The 18,180-nt window shown below is 42.2% G+C and overlaps 2 protein-coding genes across 5 annotated transcripts; both read right to left on the reverse strand.

Moving 5' to 3' along the window:
- Positions 1–55: 55 nt before the first annotated feature.
- LOC106131862 (glutathione S-transferase LANCL1) lies at positions 56–5,335 on the reverse strand. Of its 4 annotated transcripts, none has more exons than XM_013331103.2 (9): positions 5,207–5,335; positions 3,968–4,092; positions 3,646–3,831; positions 3,247–3,404; positions 2,654–2,792; positions 2,138–2,278; positions 1,678–1,863; positions 1,214–1,360; positions 56–1,112 (listed from the first exon to the last, which is right to left on the reverse strand). In XM_013331103.2, the coding sequence occupies exons 2-9, from the start codon at positions 4,052–4,054 to the stop codon at positions 930–932; spliced, it is 1,227 nt and encodes a 408-aa protein (XP_013186557.2). In that variant the 5' UTR covers positions 4,055–4,092; positions 5,207–5,335; the 3' UTR covers positions 56–929. The 4 variants fall into 4 exon arrangements, with proteins under 4 accessions (XP_013186557.2, XP_060810921.1, XP_013186554.2 ...); XM_060954938.1 differs by having other exon boundaries at positions 5,303–5,325; XM_013331100.2 differs by lacking the exon at positions 5,207–5,335 and adding an exon at positions 4,988–5,180.
- Positions 5,336–9,782: 4,447 nt separating this feature from the next.
- On the reverse strand, positions 9,783–10,694 carry LOC132904439 (uncharacterized). Its single transcript, XM_060954843.1, has one exon. It carries the CDS (start codon positions 10,692–10,694, stop codon positions 9,783–9,785), a length of 912 nt encoding a protein of 303 aa, XP_060810826.1.
- Between the last annotated feature and the right edge of the window lie 7,486 nt (positions 10,695–18,180).

An 18,180-nucleotide genomic window follows, 5' to 3' on the forward strand; every position in this document is an offset into this window, starting at 1 on the left:
CTTAAACCTAGAAAACAACATTCTAATCGAAACAATAGTTTTTGCGTGATGCGAGTACAAACATACAGACAGAAATTCAATAATCACATTTGTGGCTTCTGTTGGTCTTAAACAGATAAATAGACTGTATAAAATGTCTTAAATAGACATATAATTTTTTTTGGCCTATCCTTATATTCTTCAAGTACAGATATTGGTCTCTTGCAAATTTATTAAATGTATGGATGTTAGCATTTCATTAATACATAGGTAAGGGTCACTTTGTATTGTGTATGTATTCGTTAGTAGTATAATAATAAACTTTATTATAAAAGGGGTTCTCGTGGTAAATTGACTGTGTACGACACAAATTTTTAGTATATTAAATTGTGTAAAGACTGGTTTACAATGTTGTCGTAACAACTGACGACAATTATGAAATCAAACTGTATCACATTGTAGTATGGTCAATTATGAAACGGGAATATATTATCACATTTATACTCATGAAAAATGCAAACATAAAAAGTCAGATTTGAAATCTTATTATATTTGACCGACATACTTCCGCGCTATTTTCATATCTAGTATAAATATTAACAGTATCTAACTGAAAACTTGTGTTAAATAAGAATCCATTCATATTAAAATATTGGGTTATTCCGATCTGATCACCCCAACGGATCTACTCTTCATTATTATTCTTACTTTTGGAGGATCTGATCCACTAGGGTATCAGATTTTGGAGATCAGACCGGAATAACACGGAATATTATTTGTATAAAGTTTTACTTTTATATACCTGCATATATTTTTTTCTGTGTGATATTAAGTAATATAATACGAAAGAACTAAGTAGATAAATAATGAAATTGAGAATTTAATATAATAATAAATATTTTCTACAATAACATGAATTGATTAATTGAAACATCCCCCAAAATCAAATATTATAGACAAAATGCTGGAAATTTAGCATTTAAGACTCGAGACATATCTTCGGCTAAATAAATGCGCCCTACCATTCCTTCGAATAATGAGGCTGGTCTGTCAGGCCGATGAAGCTCAGTCCCAGGTCTTTCCAAAGCGCACCATTCCATGAAGCAGCAGGCACGGTATAAATGCATTGGATTCTGTAAGAATGGTTTTGTGTCCAGTTCACTTGGGGGAAAGAGACAAACCTATGATACTAATATCTCTTACTAAATGCTACTTCTCATATCTCAATAATCACCTTAGTAGCTTGGTACAACTGTATAAATGCATATGCATTTCCACTCACTCCATGACACAAACTGTAACCTTTTGAGCAGAGTCCCCTCTGCCAAATGACGTCACCACATTGTAATGCAATTTTCAAATATTTGTCGTCTTCAAAAATCTGAAATGAGATGGAAACAAAATTGAATAATAAAAGTGACCTTACTAGAATCAAAACATACCTATACATAACTTCTTCGGAAAAGTAAACAGATACCACATCTATCACAATCTAACCTAATTAAGGTACTTTTGACCTGTCCATCTGTCTGGGCGACCCTCATTTGATCAAAGTATGTTAGTAGGCCTTCCAACTTCCCGTCCATTTGCTAAGGAATGTATTTCTGTTTTCCGAATTTAAGCTGAATTACTTTCGTTCTTATTATGCCATATGATTCCGCCTACTATATTATCAAAATAATATACTTATTATAATACCTGGTAAGCCAAAAGACACAACGGGACAAATCCAGTTGCACCATGGCACCACTGTACCAGTCTGTCGCGTGCACTACTACCCAATGAAGATGGAAAGTTGCCGCTGGGAAAACGGTGAGTCAACAGCCAGTCAATAGTAGGTTTGATAAATGACTTCTTTTCTGCAGCACTTGTATATGCATGAGCCTGCAAAAAATCGCATTATTCATTTAATACGTCTGAGTAAAACCGCATTCAAATCCGAGCAATATATAGTATCGCGTGAAGTGAGTAGGTAGGTACAAACAGATAGACAAAAATTCTAAAAATCACATTTTTTACTTCTGTTGGTCATATATACCTACCTATTGATATTTTGGCAATATCTGAAAGATATTGCCAGAATATCAATAGGGAGTACAGACCTCTGTCAGTAACAAATTCAACAAATGTAAATTTTAAATTGATTAAACTTACTTACCTGTAAAAGCATATACAATATTCCAGTCATTCCATGAGCTGCGCCAAAATAAATTTTATCGTGCCACTCCCATAGCAATGGAGTATCAAATTTCATCTGAGCAGAAAGTTTTTTTCCTGATTTTATTATGGAAGATATAACCTAAAACAAATTTGTATTTTTGCTATACAACATGAATGTTGACTAATTTTCACTCTATACAAACACTCGTTTCGTGAAGTAGGTACTTAAATCGCAATTATTTTTTTGGAAACATTTTGGTGAACAGATCAAACAAAACCGAAATCTGAAAATGTATAACGAAGGTACCTACGTACATTATTTGGATTACCCAGTGGTGATGCCAAACCCCCTAGACAACACCACTAGCGTGAAATCTACATATAAAGTTGTCAAGTTTCCATTCACCAAAAACCGTGTTTATGCCGTTGGAAATGTTTAAAGCTCGTGCAAAGGATAAAAGTGACTGATAATAACTAGTGAAACCAAGATTCTCAATGTGTAGAATTTTGGTACCTTTTCAAAGTGAGAAGCCGGTATGACGTCTTTTCCAGTTATGTGCTTCATAACAAAAAGTAATGAGTACAGATATCCGGCCTTCCCATAGAGAAGCTCATCAGGTGATTCCTCCAACAATGATATTAACGACATGAGCCTGAAAACCATACTTCAGAGTTCAGTCCAGACCCACATATTCACAAACATTCAAAGGAAATACCTCTCTTAGTTACTTTGAAGTTATATACATATAACTTTGGATCTGTGTCCAGTCATCTGTCACCTGACTTATCAAATCACGGACTTCTGGCTCCCTCCAGTAGAGGATAAACCAGGGCAATTACCAAAAGGAGGATAAAAATATTAGGTACTTTTATAACAATGATTCAGGATTAAAATTCGAAATTTTGAAAACCTTTTAGTGCACCCCTTTAGAGATAAAGGATCTACATGCCAAATTTCTATCCTAAGACCCAGCAATTGTGCTGTTCAAATACACAATTATACAAGTGTATAGTCCAGTAGTTTGAGTTTATTGGTAACAAACATACAAAAATATGTACAAATCTTTTCTCTTGATAAGGATTAGTATGGATAGATATGATGCATACCTTTGAGCCAACAGCCTATAATCAGGAAAGTGTTCTGGCCGCCTGGTTCCTAACTTGTATGATATCACAGTAGCCAAAGCTAGAGGACCAGCATCTCCACACAGGAAACTTATTCTACGGCCTTTCAAATTGTTAATATCAATATAGTTCAATGCAGTCTGTAATGAAAACGGTTATTTGAATGTTGTTAAAAATAAATTCTATGTAGATACATATTTTAAACATGAGTCAAGTTCTTTTATAAAAAAAATTGTTTGGATTGACTATTAGTTTAGTATTACAGTAGTGACCAAAAATTAAAACTTAAATACATACATAGTACAGATGTATAATTGTAATCAATTGAATTGAGATTCTTGTACTTCACAAGCATGCTAATTGTATGATATAAATATATACCTTTAGGTTTTCATGGTTGTTCTCATTTTTTCCCACTGAACAACATGTTAAGTAGTATAAAGCCAATCCTGCTGAACCCGTGTAAATAGTTCCATCATAGAAAATATCATTTTGCATGTCTGTTATCACCAAATCCAATTTGGAACATTTATAATTCTGCAACTTTTCTTGAAAAACATTAGATATCTGAAAAACGGTAAATTTTATTTTTTGTGATATTTTTTACATAAAGTGCATCAGCCTAAAAACTAAAGATCAGCTTAAAGAAAAAAATGGATGGCACAAAAAACTACTGCTGAAAATAAAGTTAAAATGATCTTACCTCAGTCTGAGATACTGTTAGAATGTTATTTGCTGCTGCAGGTGAATAATCTTTAAAATTATTTTCAAAGGATCCTTTAGATATCATGGTGATAGTATTTTTTTTACAGTGTCTTATAAGAATAACTGAAAAAAAAAACTGATATAGGTAGTTTTTCCACAAAGTGACTTGTGGAGGGCTACAACTCTTTCATTCTTGGTACCTGAAATATACTAGTACTTCCAGACCAGCATAAAGGCAGTATGTCGAGCTACATTTAAAAAGATCACATAATAACACCATCACCATCAATTCATTTGGTAATGGTGCTGTTATTATTTAAATCTGGATTAGGGTAAACGAAAACAAATCATTATTTAGGGAGTGAAGGTTTACAAAAAAGTGTCCCATACAAATGTTGCTGGCCAAGACCACGTCTATGCTATGGGGCTTCCGGCAAAAAAATACTTGGGGGGGTTTGTATGACAACCCCCCCCCCCTCCCCCCCACAACCTCCCAATCCCCTCCGGCGCGGCGGTAGCATGTTTCTAAAGTTCAGCCGCAATTATGTAAAAGTGACGATCTCTGATATTATGACCTGCAGCGAATAAGTTCATATGACCTTAAGGGATGCTTTTAGTCATATCTAAGCCCTGGCATCATAAAAAATAGGGATTAATAGGGCAAAAAAAAATCGGCGAAATTTTTCTAAGTCCCAAAAAAGTGTCTACCCTTTCCGACACTCTGACCCATTAAAAGTTTGGTTGTTCAACAATGTTTATTTTTATAATTTGGTTGAATACTTTGATCACTGCACAAATTAAGCATAAAAACTTAGCAATATTATACGTAATGTTATGTTTAAAAAAATATATTTCTATTATTTTAATAAGATGGGATAAACTAACCTTAGTACCTATTATCAATGCTAAAAAATATTGCAATGAATATTTGAGTTTGAGTGGTGTTTGTTTACATTTTTTTTGTTTGTAGTGTCATTGTTTGTTGCTATAGACCATTTAATATTTAAATAATTTTTACCATTATTCTCCGACGATTTATTTTTAGTGATCCAAAATATTTAAGGAGGTTTTCTCTTATTAAACTGGACTGTTTGTTTACAATTACAAATGGCTTACATTATTTAATTTTAGGTAAGTACCTATTTTTTGATAGATTTGACATTGACTTTGACTCTACGTTCTAGAATACAACCAAATACAACACAAAGAACTATAAGTTGATGGTAAGAAAACTGACCTTGAAATTACTCTTGCCTCTATCTCTTTCTAAGTAGGGTGCATACATTGCTATGTGAATAGGATTTTTTTGTTCTCAAAACATAATAATACCTACTGTTGATTTAAACTTAAGTTTCACATCTTTATGTGCAGCGTAAGTACCCGTTAAATTGTCATAACAATAACTTGCCATTTATTTTCCGGGTTACTAATTTTCGTATATCATACACAACGAAAAATGGGTAATTTTATCCTTTACTTAAGTTTAGTTTCTGTAAGCACGTTTCATTTACTAATTTCAAATTCAAATTTTTATTTGCATAATATGAATACAACAAGGTCTTAAATTTATATGTATACCAGATCTTCATATTTACCGTTTCGGATGTTGCAAACATTTATTATGTATTAGTAGAGATACAAACTTATACATAAAGGTTTGGAGAGAGAGAGGTTCTCCAGGATTTGTAGGAAGTTAAGTAATACTCCGTTTCAGAAGGTTAGAATGGAATGCTTTATTTACAAAAGTTGGACATATTTATATAAAACTATTTACAATGGAAAAGGCATGGACGAATCAAAAATACGGAATTATAACCAATGATAAAGAGAAGTTATTTGTAACAAATCAGAAATATGGAATTATAGCCAATAGTGTGAGCGTATTTACAATAGGAAATCTATCTAAAAGTTTTTGAGGATAATAAAATGGATTTGCATAGATTTCTGAGAATTTTGCATTGCTGTCTCTTGAGTCTGGATAGCTCCGTCCCGTTTCCGCTACACGTGTCGAGCTTGAGTTTCTGTGACGCCCGGCGCGGCCGCAGGCGCGCCGAGGGCGCTACGTGCGGTGTGCACGCGATGTGTGTTGGTAGAAACTTGCTTGGGTATAAAACTGTTTTGCTGCTCGCTCCCCGCCTCACCTCAGTGTTATTTTGAACTTGCGGCGTGAGGTCGCGCTCGTGAAGCTCTCGCGAAGTGCAGTGTGTGCGTCGAACTCTTGACGTGTGTTGTTTCGGACGGAGATCCGATGGACAATAATGCAGTGTGAACAATTGGCGTGTGAAGATGCTGATGCTGCCTGGGAGAACTGCTGATGCACGATGTGTGGCATGTCCATGTGCACGCGCTCACAAAACAGTTCTTTTCAGAACTAGCTTCTTCTGGTTTCTGGGCAACGAAGTCGGCATGATATTAAAGTGCTTGATTTGTTTTATTCATCTCTTATATATATATGTATTATATCTATTATATCCTGGTAATGTTTTGGTAATTGAATGGTAAATATTGTGAAGGTAACTGTTGTTCTTGTTATTCGGTAAGGTAAGCTTGTTGGTAAGTATGTTGGTACTTGATGGTAAGTATGCTGGTAGCCACAGTACTCCCCCTCAAGTGAAACGTACCGGCAACCTGACGGCACGGCCGACACGAGTTTTCTTATCCGTTTGTTGTGGCGTCATGTTGCTCGTATTGACCGGAGCGGGAATTTTCTGTGGTGAGGTACTTTCTTGCGCCTGTGCCTTAGTGATAGCTTGACCTTGACCTAGTGTAGCTTGAGCTTGAACTTGTGTTGACATTGTTGATGAATTTGCGATGTCGTCGTCTTGCAATAGGTAGGCAGGCTTGAGTCGGTCTATTGAAATGTTTGACTCGCGATCCGGTAGTTGAATGGTGTAGTACTTGTCCGTTAGTCTCTTGATAACACGATAAGGGCCTTCGTATGGTGATTGAAGTGACTTCTTAACGGCGTCGACACGAACAAATACGTGTGTGCAATCTTGTAGGTCTTTATGAATGAAGATGCGTGGATTGCTGTTGTGATGTATTGTTGACTGTTGCGGGCTATGTTCTTTGATGGTAGATCGTAGTTTTTCGACGAAGTTGTAGTCCATTGATGTAGGTATTGATGACGTAGTGAAAAATTCACCCGGTAGACGTAAGTTATAGCCATATGTGAGTTCGGCTGGGCTAACTTCAGCGTCTGTGCGTAGGGTAGCGCGTAATCCGAATAGGACTGTAGGTAACTCGTCGATCCATGACCTTGAACTTGATAGCCGGGTGCGAAGTGCGGTCTTCAGTGTTCTGTGCCAGCGTTCGACGATACCGTTTGATTGCGGATGGTATGCCGTAGTGCGATTTTTCGAGATTCCCATAAGCTTCATAAGGTTGTTGAAAAGTTGACTTTCGAACTGACGTCCTTGGTCGCTGGTGAGTGTTGTAGGGCATCCGAATCTCGTAATCCAGTGGTTGTAAATTACTTCGGTAACTTTGTCAGCTGTTATTTCTTCGGTAGGTATTGCTTCGGGCCATTTCGTTTCGCGGTCAATCATGGTTACTAGGTAGCGATAACCTTGAGGCGTCGTAGGTAGCGGTCCGACGATGTCCACGTGTACGTGTCGAAAGCGTTCAGTTGGCGGGAATTTCGATACTTCGCTGTAGGTATGGCGTTGAATTTTGTTTTTTTGACAATCGATGCAGCTTTTCGTCCATCTTGAGATGTCGCTGTTCATTGACGGCCAAAAATATTTTTGAGATGCCATCTTCCGTGTTGTGCGTGTACCGGGGTGGTTGATGTTGTGTACACTCTTGAATACTTCTTCACGATATTGTTCGGGGATGTATGGTCGTATGTTCGATGTTGATGTTTCGCAGTAGAGTTCGACGTCGGTGTTGGGAATGATGATTTTCTTGAGACAGATGTTGTCTTGTTTTTGTAAGTCGGGTACAGATGTGTCTTCGTGTTGAGCTTTTGCAATTTCTTCGTAATTGATTGTAGACGGGAACGATACTGCTTCTATGCGACTTAGGGCATCGGCCACGATGTTGTTTTTTCCGCTCACATGGCGTATGTCGGTTGTGAACTCACTGATGAATAGGAGTTGTCGGGTACGGCGTGGCGTTTCTGTAGTCGACGTTATTTTGTGCATAGCGAACGTAAGAGGTTTGTGATCGGTGAAGATGATCAGTGGACGTCCCTCGAACATTTTTCGGAAGTGTTTTACGGCCATGTAGATTGCTTGTAGTTCTCTGTCGTATGTTGAATATTTCGTTTGTGCGCTGGAAAACTTCTTAGAAAAATAGCCAAGTGGTTGCCATTTTTCGTCGATGTATTGTTGTAGCACGGCGCCAGCTGATTTATCCGAAGCGTCGCAAAATAGGGCGTAAGTAGCATCGTGGGACGGGTGGGCGAGTAAAGCAGCGTTGCATATGCTGTTTTTACATGCTTCGAATGCGTCCGATGACTCTTGTGTCCATTGTATGACGGTTTTGTCGCGTTTCTTGACGTTGTGGAGATGTGCATTCAGTGGTGCTTGGATAGATGCGGCGTTAGGTATGTGATCGCGGTAGAAATTCAACATACCGAGAAAACGACGTAGCTCTTCGATAGTGTTGGGCTTGGGGTATTTTGAGATGATGTCTACCTTTTCAGCTGGTGGTTTGATACCATCTTTGGATACGATGTAGCCCAAGAACTTAACTTCGGGTTGGCCAAAGTGACATTTTGCTGGGTTGATGGTAATGCCATGTTCTTCAAGTCGTTCGAGTACTTGCCGTAGGTGTTCACGGTGCTGGGTTTCGTTCTCTGATGCTATGAGTACGTCGTCGATGAATGGAAAGACGAAAGGTTGTCCTCTGAGTACTTGGTGGATGAAACGTTGGAAAGTTTGACCTGCGTTTTTGAGACCTGGACACATTCGTGGGAATTCGAATAGTCCCATCGGTGTGATGATGGCTGTCTTCTCGATGTCTTCCTCACGAACCATCAGTTGTTGATAAGCTCGATTTAAATCCAAAACTGAGAATATGGTCTTCCCGGCAAGCTGGTAGGTGAAGTCTTTAACCCTTGGTACTGGATAGCGGTCGGGTTTGGTGATCGCATTGAGACGGCGATAATCACCACAGATTCTGATGTCTCCGTTCTTCTTTGGTACGACGTGAAGTGGTGATGACCATGGGCTCTTGCTGGGTCGACAAAGTCCTTGTTCAATCATGTTTTGGAACTCTTGTTTGACTTTCTCGTAGCGATGAGGTGGTATGGGACGAGCTCGGCAGTGAACAGGTTGACCTTCAGTTTCGATGTAATGTTGAACGTTGATCTTGCTATTGTTGATATTCATGGCGGTGAGACGAGTAATTCCGGGATAATCGGCGAGTATCGCGTGATACGAATTATTCGAGTCTATACTGCGTATTGTAGGTACAGATGTTGCTCGAACAGGGGCGTTGACCTTTAGACTCGTAACGTTGTCGATTAGTCTTTTGTTTTTGAGATCGACGATGAGTTGATGATGTTTGAGAAAATCGGCTCCCAGGATCGGCTTCGATACGTCTGCGACGACGAATTTCCACTTGTATGGACGACGTAGGTTGAGATCGAGTTCTAGTGTTTTTTTCGCCGTATGTTGATATGACGGTGTTGTTGGCGGCATACAGCTTGTAGGGTAGCGGCTTAGTTAGGCTGGTTTTTAGCCTAGGTATAGCCGAAATGTTCGCACCGGTGTCCACCAGGAAAGATAGTCCAGTTTTTTTGTCTGTGACGAATAGGCGGTATGTACATGGGAGAACGCCGGGTTCCGCCTCGGCCAGCGTTCGGTCTAGTTTTCCGGCTTCTCGTTTTTCGTGATGTAGGAACAGGGCGATGTGCATTTTCTCGCTTGTGCTCCAAAACGTCGGTGGTAAAAACAATACGGCGATGGCGAATTGTCTCGTGAGTTGGGACGAGAATAGTTGCGGTTCCGGGACTGGGATCGATTTCTTCGATAATTGTTGTTGTTGTATGGCGGTCTTGATTTCAGTTCGGCGATTTCGACGGAAAGTTTTCTTAATTCGTTTATGAGAAATTGTGTATCTGACGGTTGCGATGATGACTGGGTCTGTGATGATGATTGTGACGATGTGGTTGTGTAGACGGCGGAAATTTCCCGATGTTGTTCCATCATTTTGTCGGCAAGTAGGGCAAGCTCTTCTAGTGCGGTTTTTGAGCTAAATGATTCGCTTACGGCGAGGACAGAGCGAATATGTGCCGGTAGGTGGTTGGTCCACATGAGTCGTAGTGTGGCGTCGGGAATTCTGTCTCGAGCGAGATCGCGCATCCGTCGTAGCAGGTGGGTCGGCTTCTGGTCGCCTAGTTCCATTTCGGACAGAAGCTTTTGGAACTGCCGGCTGTCCGATTCTTCGTAGGCGGTGATGAGACGCTCCTTGATCGCCTGGTATGGGTTCGTCTCTGGTGGATTGTAGAGGAGGTCGCTGATTTGCTCTATGTCTTGTTTTTCTAGGCGAGCGATGACCATTTGCGCCATCTTCTGTTCACCCTTCCTTTGTTCGTGGGTGGCAGCCTCGAAACTGTAGAACCATAGACGTGGTCGGTCGCGCCAGAATGGTGGTATCCGCAGAGCGAGGGATATGTTGGCGATTTCGGGCTGGTTGTGGACGTGGGCTGGATCGGGCTGTGTGGACTGCGATGCGGCGGCGGCGGCGGCATTTGCGGCAGATTTTTCGGCGTCCATGATGATTCCTTCTTTTGTTGCAGTCGGGCAGAGATTCCGCGTTGAAATTTTCTTTTTTCAGGAATTTTTCCGCTAGGCCGACGAGCAGGGATTCTTCTTCTTGATGTTGTTGTTCAGTCGGAGGTCACCAATTTGGAGAGAGAGAGATTCTCCAGGGTTTGTAGGTAGTGAAGTAATACTCCGTTTCAGAAGGTGAGAATGGAATGCTTTATTTACAAAAGTTGGACATATTTATATAAAACTATTTACAATGGAAAAGGCATGGACGAATCAAAAATACGGAATTATAACCAATGATAAAGAGAAGTTATTTGTAACAAATCAGAAATATGGAATTATAGCCAATAGTGTGAGCGTATTTACAATAGGAAATCTATCTAAAAGTTTTTGAGGATAATAAAATGGATTTGCATAGATTTCTGAGAATTTTGCATTGCTGTCTCTTGAGTCTGGATAGCTCCGTCCCGTTTCCGCTACACGTGTCGAGCTTGAGTTTCTGTGACGCCCGGCGCGGCCGCAGGCGCGCCGAGGGCGCTACGTGCGGTGTGCACGCGATGTGTGTTGGTAGAAACTTGCTTGGGTATAAAACTGTTTTGCTGCTCGCTCCCCGCCTCAGTGTTATTTTGAACTTGCGGCGTGAGGTCGCGCTCGTGAAGCTCTCGCGAAGTGCAGTGTGTGCGTCGAACTCTTGACGTGTGTTGTTTCGGACGGAGATCCGATGGACAATAATGCAGTGTGAACAATTGGCGTGTGAAGATGCTGATGCTGCCTGGGAGAACTGCTGATGCACGATGTGTGGCATGTCCATGTGCACGCGCTCACAAAACAGTTCTTTTCAGAACTAGCTTCTTCTGGTTTCTGGGCAACGAAGTCGGCATGATATTAAAGTGCTTGATTTGTTTTATTCATCTCTTATATATATATGTATTATATCTATTATATCCTGGTAATGTTTTGGTAATTGAATGGTAAATATTGTGAAGGTAACTGTTGTTCTTGTTATTCGGTAAGGTAAGCTTGTTGGTAAGTATGTTGGTACTTGATGGTAAGTATGCTGGTAGCCACAAAGGTATGGTACCTACTTAGTATCACATTATAATTTTAAATCTAATTAGAATTGTTTAAACCTAGTATTGCACAATTTATATTTATCTATTAATAGGTGCTTATTTATTATTATTGTAAATATTTAAAATGTTAATATACACTATAAATATTTACAATAATAATATGTTCATATACACTATAGATGATAATACCTACTCTTCGTATGGTTTTAAATAATACATATTTATTTATGAATTAAACTGAGATGTAGAGAGATGATGAGATGAGAAACAAACTGTGACTGACGATAAACCGGATTAATACAATTACGGAGCATTTCTAATTTTATGAATACTGAAAATTGTGGAAACTGATTGTAAACCGTATGGCGTTAGAAAGGCGTAAGACAAGGATGTGTTACGTCACCCTTACTGTTCAACCTATTTATGAATAGTTGTTTGAAAGATTAGAAAAATCTGAAAATGGATTAAGGATGAATAAGTTACTCTTCAAATGTCTTTGTAGAAGGCCTGTGATTCCTCGAATTTAAATTTACTTTCACAACCTTCTAACAAAAATAAAACTGAAAAATATATATAAATGTTTAATATATAGAAACGCGACAACATGCGATATGAACAAGAGCTAAATGTGGAGTGACCGGTCGGCTCGGCGATGTTCTCTGAAGCGGCGTCTTGCGCGCGCAGACATCGTTCTTCGTTTTCTCAATTCAAACGGCACGCCACATCTTCTTTATGCCGACGATCAGGTTATACTAGCCTTGTCAGCCTAAGAGTTACAGGTGATGGTAAACTGTATGTATAAATATATGTATAAAGCTTTGAATAAGAAAGAAATAAAGGTGAATCATTGGTTTTTGAAGTGGTGAAAGAAATGACAAACATTTTGATTGGAGGAGAAAAAGTTGAGCAAGTGAAAGAGTATATACATCTAGAATCAAAATTTACATCAGATGACAAGTGTAATAGTGATAATGAACGGAGAGAGAACGCAGGGATATGGTGAATGGAACGCTGCATACCTTTGTGGCAGTCTGAAACTGTCTGTAGCGGGAGCGATGATTCGGCTCGACCGCCACCAAAGGGAAGATCTTCCGCCAGGCTAGGTGTTATGCCTGGGGAACCGCGGCTCCCACGATGTTGTTTCGGAGGTTGTATATATAGCTCCAATCCATGAAATATTTGCTTGCGCGATTTAGGTTTTTCGCTGGTTTTGACTGAGAGCGTCGCGTGATTTTATTTTTTATTTTTGTGACTTGTGGCGTATAGATTTCGCCACAGTACTCCCCCCAAGACCGGAAGTCTGAAGTCTTGATCTTGCTGTGCAATCTGTGCTTCAGTAGCTTGCAAGTGCCAGTTGTCTTCCAGTGAGTCGGAAGTTGCTCGAAGTCCTAGTGAGTCAGGAGTGTGCCGTTGCGTTGCTCATAGTCTGCGGTGAATCGAGACAGTAGAGAGCGAAGTCAACTTGATGGCGCCGGTTGATATCGTGCAGAGCTGCCACGCTGGAGAGAAGAGCGGCCGTCGAAGTGATCCAGGCGTGGGCTGTGGTAGATGCGTCGGTCGCTGACGTCGATGAGAGCGAGTGCGGGTGGAGACAGGACCAGGAAGCTCGGTGAGTCGGCTGCGATGGACCTGCTGCGATACCCAGTTGCTGCTGGCTTGCTGTGAGACTGCTTGCAGAGTGAGGAGTGATGATGGTAAGGATTGGAGTTGATGATGAAGGGAAGGTTGCTTTCTAATCATGTCGAGGTCACCAATCGGGAGCGATGTTTCGGCTCGACTGCCACCAAAGGGAAGATCTTCCGCCAGGCTAGGTGTTATGCCTGGGGAACCGCGGCTCCAACGATGTCGTCGTGTAGTCATCCCAAACTCCTTGTGTAGGAATTGGAGCGAATGGTCAGGGTCTTTTTACCCTCTTCATTGGCTTCTTCGCTGCCTACGGCTGTAGGCAGGTCAATGGAGCGGCCGTGGCGGCCTGGATCCTCTTCTTCTTCTGTCTTCTGGGAGTTCCCATCGGCGGCGGCGTCATCACTGGGCGACGACGTCTGCCGCAAGGCAGCGAGGTGAGGGCTTCACGCGACGGTCCGGAGGGCGGGCGTGGAGTGGCGCGATGCCGCGCAGGTGTTCATGTGCTGATGCGTCCGCCCTCTCGAACATCTTCGTGGCCAGCCTGGCCACAAAGTCGTCAAGGCCCTCCCACTTCAGGTCCCTGAGGATCGTCGAATTCCTCACGTACCGCGGGGCACCGACGACTGCTCTGAGACTGAGGTTCTCTTGCGCTCTGAGTCTTCTTCTGTTGGTCTCAGAGCAGTAGGCGTACCACGCCGGGGCCGCGTACGTGAGGCGGGATCTGATGTAAGCTCGGTAGACCCCGAGCTTCGTCCTCAGGGGGAGGCTGGAGGAGAGGACTCCGTGGAGCTTCCCTCTCGCTGCCTTGGTGTTCGCGACGACGTCTCCCACGTGCTTCTTGAACGTGAGACGCCGGTCAATGGTAACTCCCAGGTATTTGACGTGTGGCCGCCACGGCACCGGTTCGCCGAGCAGTCGCAGTGGAGGCGGGTGGGGTCTTGTCCCCGTCATGATTGCTTGGGTCTTGCCGACGTTCACCGAGAGCCTCCATTTGGAGAGCCAGCCCGGCAGAGCCTCGAGTGTGGGCTGCAGCCTCTTGGCGGCGTACAGCGGGCGCATGGACGACGCGTAGTACGCCGCATCGTCAGCGTACAGCGCTAGCTCCACCTGGCCGACGGCAGGGATGTCGTCGGTGAACGCGGCGTAGCAGGCCGGGGACAGACAGCTTCCTTGTGGAACCCCCGCGCGCACAGGGCGCACGGAGGAGACGGCGTCTTCTACTGCGACATGGACTCGGCGATCCGTGAGGAAGGAGGCCAAGACCCTGACCATTCTTGGTGGCACTTGGGCCTCCGACAGCTTGTACAGCAGCCCCTCGTGCCATACCCTGTCGAAGGCCATTTCCATATCCAGGAATACGGCAGCCACGTATTCCTTTTTATTGTGGCTCTCGGACATCTTGTGGAGCAGTCTTGCGACCTGGAGCGTCGTGGAATGTTCGGGCCGAAACCCGAATTGTTCCTGTCGTGGCTCGACGTAAGGGAGCAGTCGCCGGAGGAACAGGCGCTCGAAGAGCTGCGAGAACTTGCTCAGCAGCGCGATCGGCCGGAATCCGTTGGGTCTTCGGTGATCTTTTCCCGGCTTGGGCAGCATGATCGTTCTTGCGTTCTTCCATGTGGAAGGAAAGTGACCCGAGCGCAGTATGCCATTGAAGAGGCGCGTGGTCGCCGCGATAGCTCGCGGCGGGAGATGGCGCAGCGCCTCGTTGGTGATTTGGTCTGCGCCCGGGGCTTTCCTTGGCTTCAACTTCGGCAGCATTCGCTGCACCTCGCCGGGAGAGAAGACCACCGGGTCTTCCGTCGGTTCGAGCGGCTGTGTGAGAAGTTCCCGCACTCGATCGGTGACCCTCCGGTTGTGCTCCTGGTCGGTCACGGGGTTCGGCGTGAACTGGCGCTCCAGGTGGTCCACAAGGATGTCCGCGCGGTCTTTCGCACGAAATCGTGGGAGGCCGTCAGGGCCCAACAGTGGCCTGGTTGGTTGGGGCTCTCGCGAGAGCTGACGGCATAGGCGATGGAGAGAGGGGATACCATCGCCCACAGTCTGCAGGTGATTCTCCCACGATTTGGCTGCGTGCTCGTTCAGGGCGTCTTTGACGTCTTCCACCAGGCGATTGAGACGTGATTTTAGGAGGGGGCATCTCGTCCGCATCCATTGTCTTCGGACTGCGCGCTTCTCCTCCACCAGGTTCTTGAGAGCCGGCGGCAGCGGATCGGGTTTCGCGCCGGCTGCGAGTTCTCTGGTGTTGGAGATAAGGGCTTCCTGGATGCGGCTGGTCATGTCGGAGGCTGCCTCCTCTACGTCTTCGGCCGTTGCAATCGGCCTGGTGGGAAAGTCTATTTGGAGGGCGTCCTGGAATGCCTCCCAATTTGTCTTGCGGCGGCATGTGGTCAGCGAGACCCTGACCGGGGCACTGTCAACTAGGACGAGGACGGGCCGGTGGTCTGACGGCAGATCGGGGAGCACCGTCTGTTGTGGCGGTGCTGGGAGTCCTTTGTAGACCAGCACGTCGAGGACATCGCAGCCGCCCTGAGTGTCATAATGGGTGGGCTCTTCTGGACCTGCGATGTCGTAACGGTGGTCTATGGCGTCCTGCAGGAGACGTCGTCCTTCTGCGGTGTCCCTGGAGGAGTTCCAGTATGTGTGTTTGGTGTTAAGGTCACCGGCCACGATGGTTGGAGACTCCGACCTCAGCAGCTTCCTAAGCTCCGCCAGGTTGAGCTTGGAGTTGGGCGGGGCGTAGGTGGCAAATAGTCGGAGCTCTAGGCCGGCGACGCAGACCAGCACTCCTAGTCCAACGATGTTGTGTCGGAGGTTGTATATATAGCTCCAATCCGTGAAATCTTTGCTTGCGCGATTTAGGTTTTCCGCTGGTTTTGACTGATAGCGTCGCATGATTTTATTTTTGTGACTTGTGGCGTATAGATTTCGCCACATGTCCAAAAAAGCTCGCCTGGCTGTGTTATAAAAGCCTGTCGCATAAGGGCGTGTTGGTCCTAAGAATGTATGGGAGTGTAAGTTAGGCGTGGCAAAAGAAGCGAATAAATACGATGGAAATGAGTGCGTTAAGGAGTATGATCGGTGTGAAATTGAGATAAGTGATAAGAAATAGCATGATAAGGGAATGTTGTGATATGAAAGATGTAGTAACATGAATAGTTGACCACATAACCAAACCATCATAACATACCCTTTGTATGTTGTTATGTGAGAGTAGGTTGACTAAGCAAAGGCCTCCTGGTCAAAAGAATACCCGTGTTAACATTTTAAAAATAGCAATTTATTGTCATGTGTTGGCAACACTGATTTGGCTTTTGACGTTGAGTTAGCCGCGTTTTTCGGTGTCATTGAAAAAAATGGGAATTCGAGCTACAAGAAGTATAAAGATGTATTATTGTAATTTATTAAAGAAGAACTGATAAAGGAATTCTGATTGTATCATTTAGTAAGTTAACAATTCAGAAGCGTGATTAAAGAGTTCACGCCCATCTGTAACAGTGAGTAAGTCAACTTGGTTAAATTCACGAACTCCAAAACTTGGTAAGTTCTTTATTTCCCGTCTTAATATATCCAGATATGAAATATCACAGTCTTCCGCATAAAAGGTCATCCAAACATTATAATACTAGTAGCGATATAAAGAAATAGGCACTTGTTCTGCCGTACATATTTTACCTAGATACTAACTTAGAGACCTCCAGCAAAGTGATTAAATGATTGATTCTTCATTGATTAGAACATGTACGTACTTAATCAGTCGAGATATCTAGGAAATTTTCACTAGATGTAAAGTGTCATTGCTCGTAAAGTCATTTCAAGTATAACAAGAGTACTTACCTAATAGAATTACATACTGATCTATTACTGTTTAGTGAAGAGAATCTACTGACTGCTTGATAAAAGTTATCTATCGAAAGTAAAACATAGTATATTTGTAATTGTAACAAACATGCAATTACTACCTTGCAAGTCATGTAGTGCTGAGAGTTATTACCAATCTGTTAAATGCATAGTAGGTATCTTCATACATATAGTCACGTCTATGTTCCTTGCGAGGTAAACAGAGCTGTCTCAAAAAAATTGGAACGCCATGTTTAGCTGTAGTAGGCTACATATATAAAAAAAAACATAATATTTGCAAAGTTACTTCCAAGTGTAGTGTGAGTGCATTGTTTTATGATGACAGTGAGAAGAAGTATTTATTATGAGCCTGATAATGATCCCCTTCATTAAGTAGTTGATTGAATGAACAAAAAAATTAGCCGGACTAAGTTATGAATCTTCAATTTCTTTTGTTTTTTTTAACCCATATAACACAATTTATGTCATATATGTAAGTTAATATAATATTTAATCCCAGCGAGAAGAATAGAATTTAATAATAGAATAATAGAGGTTGTGGGGATTGCTTGATTGCTTAATTTCTTTAAAACTATGATAGGATTTTTATCAATTCAAAACTTTATTGTAAGTAAAATAATGTTCATACAATGGACCAAAATAATTTCTTATGCAGTACAGTATGTATCAGTCAACATGTATATATTTTTTAAAAATAAATCAAGATTATTATATTATGAATTCATTCAATTCAATAGTTCATTAGAAAATAAATTCTATTTTTGTTTATGTGGAATAAAATAAAACAAATTAGCAATTTTTTAGGGCTTGGCTGTTGAGATTAAATAAAAGTGTCTCTAAGTGTATTATGAAATCAATTAATGGTGCATCTAATTTAGTCTAAATAAGTCTACTGTGTAAACAAAATAGCTACATAATGACCTACATATATA

Source organism: Amyelois transitella, chromosome 5 (genome assembly GCF_032362555.1).
Source record: "Amyelois transitella isolate CPQ chromosome 5, ilAmyTran1.1, whole genome shotgun sequence".
In the NCBI taxonomy this organism is placed as follows: Eukaryota; Metazoa; Arthropoda; class Insecta; order Lepidoptera; family Pyralidae; genus Amyelois; species Amyelois transitella.